The sequence below is a fragment of the Microcaecilia unicolor genome, chromosome 2, assembly GCF_901765095.1.
Source record: "Microcaecilia unicolor chromosome 2, aMicUni1.1, whole genome shotgun sequence".
In the NCBI taxonomy this organism is placed as follows: domain Eukaryota; kingdom Metazoa; phylum Chordata; class Amphibia; order Gymnophiona; family Siphonopidae; genus Microcaecilia; species Microcaecilia unicolor.
This window is the reverse complement of record NC_044032.1, coordinates 248,170,409-248,180,395: the sequence shown is the minus strand read 5'-3', so window position 1 is coordinate 248,180,395 and position 9,987 is coordinate 248,170,409. Positions and strand designations below refer to the sequence as shown.

The window sequence follows — 9,987 nt, the reverse complement described above, 5'->3', positions numbered from 1 at the left end:
ACAGAGGTGGACTGAGGCCGCCAGTCCACCTCTGTACCCCCCTCCCTTACCCAAATTGCAGGGCTGGCTATACCTGGAAAGAGAGCCTGTTGTTAAAAATTTAACAGCATACCACTGCATGTAACCCCTAACTAACTGCTTGTTTGGAGGGATGCTGAAAGCAGGAGGGGAACGTGCTCAGGATTTAATATCTCTTAATATAGTTAGGATTTATTTACCACCCTTTTAGAAGGAATTCACTCAAGGGTGGTAATGTCATGCACAAGGAGAGTGAGCCCTTGGGTCGCAGTCAAGTTGATGCTGCCTAACTAACCCAGAGACTAGATAGTCCCCAACTGGTGGCAGATACACACCTAAGCTAGGAACAGAGTTGGTGGTGGTCCAGGCATGGTCAGACAAGCTGGAGTCAGGGCAGGTGGAGGTCCTGGCAGAACTGAAGAGCAAAGCCGAGGTCAGAGCTTAGAAGACAATTCTAAGACGGGATTGGGAAGGAGCCATGGGTAGGAGCAAAGACTGGAGCAGGGGAAGGAGCTGGAGAAGGACCAAATCCAGAATAGAAAGAGTGGACAGGAACAGGAACCAAACACAGTAACTCACACTAGGTGGAACCCAGGAGACCTGTTGCGAAGGCAGAGTGGAGAAATCCAAGGATCCCTTATAAGGGCCCCTGTTTATGATGTCATTCGTGCGCATTTGATGGATCGCCTGCTGCTGGCCATTTAAAAGAAGACACTTCAGTGCACTCATGCCTAGGGGAACCAGTGTCGTCCAGTGACAGATAAGCAATAGACAATTACAGCAGTAAAATTATTCAAATTACAATACAAAGTATTATTATTATTATTATTAATATTATTGTTTATTACATTTGTATGCCGCGCTTTCCCACACAATGCAGGCTCAATGCAACTTACATAGTAATTCGAAATAGAAAGTCTTATAACAGAAATTTCAAAATGGTAGTGAAACATTATGAAGTTGAGCTTGAATAATGTATGATAAGTTGAGTTTGATAATGTATGATTAGGATAAAATAGGGTAGATAGGATAGGATAATATAAGTTGGGGGAAAAGGGGTAAGGAAGGATATAATAAAGGAGAGATATGCTACATTACTATGTCAACACAATACACAATAAAACATTTTAACAGACACCATAGGGTGTAAGCAAAGATGGACCATATAGATAAGATAGAATAAGAAGAGTAAGAAAATAAGGGGGCTAATTTAAAGAAAGTTACAGTGCTCAACTCTTTAACTGACCCCCCCCCCCCCCCTCCCCGGTCAGAAGTGTAATTTTATAAAATTTGCCATTTACACATTGAAACCAATAAAGAGTGAATCCCTAGTATGATGCAAAAGTATATAGAGGGGCATAATCGAACGGAAACGTCTATCTCCATGGGCGTTTATCTCCGAGAACGGGTCCGTGAAGGGGCGGACCGAACCGTATTTTCGAAAAACATGGACGTTTATCTTTTTTTGAGCTGGGCGTTTTTGTTTTTCAGCGATAATGGAAACCGAAAGCGCCCAGCTCAAAAACGAATAACTCCAAGACATTTATTCGTGGGAGGGGCCAGGATTCGTAGTGCACTGGTCCCCCTCACATGCCAGGATACCAAACGGGCACCCTAGGGGGCACTTTTACAAAAAAAAAAAAAGGTAAAACAGCTCCCAGGTGCATAGCACCCTTCCCTTGGGTGTTGAGCCCCCCAAATCCCCCTCAAAACCCACTGCCCACAAGTCTACACCATTACTATAGCCCTAAGGGGTAAGGGGGGCACCTACATGTAGGTACAGTGGGTTTGGGGGGCGGTTTGGAGGGCTCCCATTTACCAGCACAAGTGTAACAGGTGGGGGGGGGGTGGGTCTGGGTCCACCTGCCTGAAGTTCACTGCACCCCCTAATAACTGCTCCAGTGACCTGCATACTGCTGCCAGGGAGGTGGGTATGACATTTGAGGGTGAAAATAAAAAGTTGTGAAACGGCATATTTTGTGGTGGGAGGGGGTTTGTGACCACTGGGGGAGTCAGGGGAGGTTATCCCCGATTCCCTCCAGTGGTCATCTGGTCATTTAGGGCACTTTTTGGGGCCTTATTCGTGGAAAAACAGGGTCCAGGAAAAGTGCCCTAAATTCTCGCTAAAAACGCACATTGTTTTCCCATTATCGGCGAAAGGCGCCCATCTCTGATCGGCCGATAACCACGCCCCAGTTCCGCCTTCACCACGCCTTCGACATGCCCCCATCAACTTTGTCCGCATCCACGACGGAGTGCAGTTGAAAACGTCCAAATTTGGTTTTCGATTATACCGCTTTATTCGTTTTTGTGAGATAAACGTCTATCTCCCGATTTGGGTCACAATATAGGCGTTTTTCTATTTCGATTATAAGCAGGACAGTATAACAGATGCGTAAAGAATACAATTGCACTCCACAATTTTTTTTTTATTTTTTGTTATTTATTCCATACCAATTTAATAAATTAAAGGAAGACAAAGAGAGATCAGTATAGGCTCAGTAGTGACTCGTTTCATACTGGGTCACTGCCCAGTAACTCACTTAATTGTTTTTGGTCATAACAGATGGGTATATATTTATTTTAATATCTGTAATCAATTCACATGATTCACATGTTCACATTTCCAATTATGTTCTAAATTAAATTTCTTATGAAGCATAAAATGCTACTTAGCTTAGCTTGGTTTGCTGTAATCTTTAAAGAATCAAAAATGGACCCACACTGACATGGTCCATGTTTCATGAACCTGCTTCAGGGTCTGGTCCTAGATTGCTACAGCTACTTCTTCTGCTATAAACATTCTAAAAAAAAAAAAAAAGATATGATAACTGCCTACAGTAAGGCAGGAGCATTTAAACCAGCCTTTTGATCAGCCTAAAGTTAGGTGCTGAACTGCAGACTTTTGCAATTATTCTACAACAGCAGTTTGATGTGGAACTGCCATTATAGAATTTGTGTTTATTGCACATCATCCCGACACCTAAATTTCGACACCCTTTCTTGAATTTACCACATAACTTTTAAGCTTCTAAATTAAAATTAATTTTCAGATGAGAAGTTAGGCTCCTAAGTTTGACTAAAAATATGACAAATTTAGAAGCTAAACCTTTAAGGCCATAAGCTAAAACTTAAAGGCCATAAATTAGGAGCTCAGCTTTTCTTGGATAATGGGCCCAAAGGCTTCTAGTCAAAGGTGACAAATCATACACTTTTTGGTAGCAGAAAAGATAGAATGGAATTTCTGAAAACTGTTCAAAGATGGCACTGAAATCAGGGAGATATAGCTGTGAGTGTGAATTCACAATTAAAATGCAAGATGTGGTAGGTGCCACCGTGAGTAGCAGATGATGCTTCCAGAGGCCACAGTTACTGTTACATATGTTATGGTCAACTGGTCTCAAATATTTTCAGCTATCCTTGTGCACAGTTGTCATCCACAGCCATAGTATTCATACAGCATGGTCAGTCACTCCCTAGCTGAACGTAGTATCTATATTTGAAAGAAGAAACTAATGTCTACTGGACAATTGCTCTTGAACTTGATCTTGTCTCTGCAGATTGTAGATCACTATCTCCATGATGGACTTCATTTTGTGGGGAGAAGGGGGAAGGAATATATTTGTAAATATTTTATTTATTGGATCAAGACATTCAAATTAATGGTATATCTTCTAAGTTTCATAGTGGGGCTGATATTCAGACTACAGAAAGGAACTGGCTAACTCCCATGGTCGGCAGTCAGTCAACCCGGATATTCAGTGCCAGGCCGTTTCCGGTGACCAGCATTGAATATCCGGTTTATTTTTGGCCGGTTTAAAGTTAACCGGCTAGGTCGATATCCAAAGATAGCTGGTTACCTTTAAACTGGCTAAAGATATACCAGCTATTTACGTGGCTTGATGTGGCGGGTTACAATAGCCAGATATTAATTGAATATTCGGGGATAGCTGGCTATATCGCACAATATAGCCAGTTATCTCCTAGGTGCTAACTGCGAATATTCAGCGGGGGATAATCAGCTATCCTCCTCTGAATATTGCCAGATAGCTAGAAAAGTGCCATTTAACTGGCCAGGTGCTGTTCCTGGCTGGTTAAATTGTTTTGAATATTGGGGGAAGTGTGTTTCCCCTGTTTTCTTTAATGTTTACTAGTAAAAAAGGCCCATTTCTGGAACGAATGAAACGGGTGCTAGCAAGGTTTTCCTGGGAGTGTGTATGTTTGAGAGAGAGAGCCAGAGTGAATGTGCGGGTGTGTGACAGAGTAAGACTGTCTGTGACAGTGTGTGTGTGAGAATGAGAGTGTGTGACAGGGCCCCCTCCCCGTTCCTAATGCCCCTCACCCCGTTCCCTCCCCTCCTTTTCCTCCTCCTTCCCACATTTTGGGTTCCTTAAGGCTTTCAAAAGTCTATGTACCCCGTGGCCCTAACACCCAGTATCCGGATACCCCACCGCTTTCCTCCTCACCCCTCCCCCAAGATGTAATACTTTCACATCCTTCATTTTTTTAAAAAAGTGTCCTATTTACCCTGTGTACAAATGCCCAGCATTCAGATTGTGTTCCTCTCGTAAATTTTCATTTCTTTCATTCATTCAGAACTTCCCCCCCCCCCCCCCCCGAACACTTTTGGTTCCTTCAGTCTTTTAAAACTCTCCTATGTACCATGTGTGCTAATGGCCAGCATTGAGATTGTTTTCCTGTCCCAAATTTGCATGTCTTTCAGGCCCAGATGCACAAAACCTAACGAGCCCACAACTTGCGTTTTAAACTGGTTCCAGCCAGTTTAAAACGCAAGTAGTTCACCCCGGGCATGCACTAAGGGCATTTTCCCTGCCACGGTAGCAGGCAACGAAAACGGAATGCAAATGATTGAAAAGCTATTATAATGAGATGCACTACCGTTTTTCCGATTCCCTTACCGTAGGAACCCTAACGAGATGTCTGACCTCTTGTTAGGGCTCCTGTGAGGGAATCGGAAAGGAAAAGGGCCCCCAAAAAAGGTAAAAAGAAAAAAAAAAAGCAGGGAGCGCATGTGAGGGGTGTCCTTTAAGGACGTACTCTCCCTGCGCTTCTGAGAGACGTCTGACAACAGCCAGCTAAGCCCGCTTTGATTGGCTGAAGAGACCAGGAAGAGGAGCCTAATCTAAAGGGACGTCCCGATTCTCCGACTCAGGTACCAAAGGACTAGAGAATGCAAGTGAGCTACAACGAGTAGCTCATTTGCATTCCCTATCGTTGATGCAATGTCTTTAATGCATCTGGGCCTCAGTCATTCACAACTCCCCCCCCCTTCTCCAGTTTAACACTTTCGTTTCCTTCAGTCTTTTAAAACTCTCCTATGTACCCTGTGTCCTAATGGCCAACATTCAGATTGTTTTCCTTTCCCAAATGTTCATGTCTTTCAGTCATTCAGAACTCCCCCTCCCCCCATTTAACACTTTCGGTTCCTTCAGTCTTTTAAAACTCTCCTATCAACCCTGTGTCCTAATGGCCAGCACTCAGATTGTTTTGCTTTGCCAAATTGTCTGTCACTGATGTCACTGAGGTCAGTGCGTGCCTGCCTAGCAGACCACTTCCGGCAGGCACGGTCCCAGGCACATCCTGTTGGAGGTGAGAATTATTATATAGGATTGGTTGACTGAATCTGTAGTAATGGGATGGCAGTAATCTCCTTTGTTCATTATCCTGAGCATTCATTCTGTTCTGTTAAACTTTCTTACAGCTTCCTTTAAAACCCAAACCATGGCCCCTGGAAACCAAAGTGGACCCTCTGAGTTCCTTCTTCTTGGATTCTCTATCTTTCATCATCAACAAATGGTACTCTTCACAATCTTCTTGGTCATGTACACCATGGCTGTTGTGGGCAATTTCTCTATTATGACCACTATCTGGCTGGATCCACGACTGCACAGCCCCATGTACTTTTTCCTGGGAAATCTTTCCCTGATTGACACCTGCTTCACCTCTGTGACCATGCCCAAACTGCTGTTTACCCTCTTGACTGGAGATGCTTCCATTTCCTTCACTGGATGTTTCTGCCAGATGTTCTTCTTTGTCTTGTTCGGTGAAAACGAAGCCTTCTTGTTGGCCGTCATGGCCTATGACCGCTATGTGGCCATCTGTGTTCCACTGCGTTATGCAGAACTGATGAATCAAAGGCTGTGTGCCGCTCTGGTGGCATCTTCATGGAGTGCAGCTTTCTTGCACTCGCTGCTACATACAGTGAATACTTCTCATCTGTCCTACTGTGGGAGGCAGCGTATTCACCATTTCTTTTGTGATGTGACAGCACTGTTGAAGATCTCCTGCTCAGATACATCTGCCAGTGAACTGGTTATCTTCACAGAGGGGTCTCTGGTGGTCATGGGTCCTTTCCTCTTCATACTTTCCTCCTATGTTGCCATTCTTGTTGTCATTTTGAAGATGCACTCTGCAGAGGGGAGAAAAAAGGCTTTCTCCACCTGCTCCTCTCACCTCACTGTAGTCACCTTGTTCTATGGAACCATAATGTTTATTTACATACGGCCCTCATCAAGCTACTCCGACAACTATGATGGGATTGTGAGTGTTGTATATTCTGTCGTCACCCCTATGCTAAACCCATTCATCTACAGCCTGAGAAACACAGAAGTGAAAGGAGCGCTAAGGAAGGTGATGTTAGAAAAGATATTTTCACAGGGGAGAAGAAGGTTGACGAACTGTTTTTCATAGATAAATGTAGAGCAGGATTTCACTGGACCTTCAAATCCAGTGCATAGGATGGATTCTCAAAAGCTGAAAGAGCTGGTGACTATAACCAAAATGTAAAATACAGGAGGCAAATATGCTGGGTAGGGCTGCTGCCTTAATCTGAGTCAGACAGGCTGCTGATTCTGGTGCCTAATGGATATGGTATGTTCCTTTTTACGCAGAGAAATTTGAACTACGAGTCCCATAGATGCAAATAGTAATCTGTCAGGATTAATTTATTTTCAGTTTTTATATGGCACCCTACAAACTCAGTGCAAACAGCAAGCTATGCATAGTGACAAAATGGTGCAGAGTTGCTAAGTCATGCTTGGTTTCTTCTTCTATCCTTAGGACCAATGGACCACCAGGTGCAGGACTGGTAGGCCCCAGATGATGCTGAGGTATCTTTGGTGGGGGATGTGATTGGGCTGAGTAGGTAGTGTGATTGGGGGATAGCGATAGGTAGTATGATTGGAGGGGCGGACGACTTTTGGCTGGAGCTACTTTACAAATATAAGGCTCTAAGATGACTTGAGGTGTGCATCTGCTGTTCACATTCTGGTTTTTATATAGTAATGAGTTGCTTCACATGCATCTTATTACCATGTAACCCACACTGACCTAAATATTGCTGTGTTAGGGCAGGAAAATCTGCATTTGAGCCCTTTGAGTTGCATTATGAGGCTAATACTGCAGGTTTTTGCCCTAATGCAGCTTGATAACTCCTCCCTACATATTCAAGACAGTTTCATAGCAGGATTCCAAATGATAGAGAAGGGAAAGACACCACTTTTTATTATTCCAAAACAACTGTACAAGTCTAGTGTAGTTCAGATCCTGTGTCCAGTCCCCAGTATCTCAGTACCCTGTTGTGTTTCCCATCCAAAACCCTGCAACTGAGCTCAATTACTGAATGTACTGGCTAGTGTATAGGGGTGCATGCATCAGTCTCACCACAAGGCACCTTTGGGTTACAGACTCTGCTGAATCACCACTATTTCTCTTGTCCCATGTTGCACCTGACTAACTCCCCCCCAATATTCAAAACCATTTAACTGGTCAGGAATGGCACCTGGCCAGTTAAATGCACTTAACCGTCTATCCAGCGATATTCAGCAGGGGATAGCTGGTTATCTCCTGCTGAATATTCTTGGTTAGCACATAGGAGATAACTGACTATATCTGACAACATAGGTGGCTATCCTCAAATATTCAATTCAAATCTGGCTATTGTAAGCAGCTACTTAAATAGCTGATATATCTACAGCCGGTTTAAAGTTAACCACCTATCTTCAAATATGAACTTAGCTGGTTAACTTTAAACCGGCTGCTGATGACCACTCACTGCCAGCATCACTTCAAAATGGCTGCCAAGACTTCACGTGGAAGCCTCAAGGAAATGGCCCTGAGTACTTGAAGAGCAGGATGACCCTCTATACACTGCCAAGGACACTAAGGTCCTCTCAAGGACTATCACTAACCTCACCCTCTCCAAAAGACATTACATAATGTGATACCTGCAAGCAAGCCTTCTCCAGAGCAGCCCCTACACTCTGGAATGCACTGCCTGAAAGGCTCTGCTTAATGCAAGACTATCTCAGGATGCAGGTGAAAGTTTGGCTCTTCAGCCAGGCCTTTAATGGAAGAAGTAACTGATTTCTTAGTCTCACTCACACACCCAAGGAGTGACACGAGCTGCACATACTGCAGCAGGACATGTTTATCAACTCCTATCCTAGCTGATATATTTAACCATCTCTTTGACCTCATCTGCACCTTTCTTAAATTAGTCACCTTATTTTCTAACTCCTCCTACTCTCTTATCTATCTATATGTTAACCATCTCTCTTCATGTGCAACTTTCTTTGAATTAGTCACTTACTTTCGAACTCTTCTAACTCTTACCTATCTATATGTTCCATCTTTGCTTATACCCTTCACTGTCAATTAAAATGTTTCTATCAAGTATTGTGTTGACATTGTAAGTAGTATACTATCCATACTTTGTATTGTTATTTGAATATTTTTACTGCTGTAATAGCCTTGAGTGAATTCCATCAAAAAGGTGGTAAATAAATCCTAATAAATAAATAAATAAATAAATAAATAAAATAAATAAATAAATAAAACATGCAGATCTTTACACATTTATAATCCTAGATGCACCGCTAGAAAACTTAATTTTTCTTATTTTTCTTTAATCTCAGTCACTGTGGTGGTGAATCTCAATCTTTGGGTTGGGCCACCCTTGGCAGCTCTGAACTAGGGGAAGGGGCACATGACAGGCCCTGGCTATAGCCTTGTGATCCCAGCCCCATCAAAATTTATGCCAGCTGCGCCTTTCTACAACTTGCTTGGCGCCACTAAATTAGCTGCACAGTGGGAAGCTCCTTTCTTTGCTCCATCTCTACTGGTTGCTGGCACTACATAGCTGCTAAAATCAGAGACAATCTACTTCCTGTTTCATGTTTAATACAGGAAGTACTTGTTCTCTGCTTTCAACTCCTATGTGGTACTGGCAACCAGAGTGGCTGGAATGGAGAAAGGAGTTCTCCCTCTGCAGCAGATTTAGTGACACTGGGTAGATAGAAGGGGGCTGAGGGCTGGCAAGGTGGCAGGTGGAACATGGGCCTGGGGCATGAGAGGAAGATGTTGGTGGTGGGAGAAGGATAGACATTAGGGAGGGGATAACATGGATATATATATTTTTTAATTTATTTTTATTTTAGTTACATTTGTTCCCTGCGCTTTTCCACTCATGGCAGTATCAATGCGGCTTACATATACAGGTACTTATTTGTATCATGGCAATTGAGGGTTAAGTGACTTGCCCAGAGTCACAAGGAGCTGTGCCTGAAGTGGGAATCGAACTTAGTTCCTCAGTTCCCCAGGACCAGAGTCCACCACCCTAACCACTAGGCCACGCCTCCACAGAAGAAGGCGAAGATGGGGGAACACAGAGATGGATGCTGGGGTTAAGGTGGAGGAAATATGGGGTAAATAAGTATTGAAGAAGAGGAAAAAAATGCAGGTACAATAGCTACTGGGGAAAGGGGAAAAAGACAGAGGGCTATAAAGAATATGAGGAATAAAATAAAGTAGCATTGGTGGGAGGGGATAGAAATAGAGGAGGTAAAAGGAGGAATGGGGACCTGAATAAAGGGGTAAGACATAAGAAAGGGACTGGAGGTGGGGAGGAGATGAATAATGGAATGAGTGGGGTTGGTGAGGGAATATGAG

At 43.4% G+C, this 9,987-nt stretch overlaps 1 protein-coding gene across 1 annotated transcript; it reads left to right on the top strand.

Annotated features, from left to right (window-relative positions):
• Positions 1–5,760: 5,760 nt before the first annotated feature.
• Positions 5,761–6,729, top strand: LOC115461959 (olfactory receptor 1361-like). Its single transcript, XM_030192009.1, has one exon. The coding sequence runs from the start codon at positions 5,761–5,763 to the stop codon at positions 6,727–6,729; it is 969 nt and encodes a 322-aa protein (XP_030047869.1).
• The last annotated feature ends 3,258 nt before the right edge of the window (positions 6,730–9,987 follow it).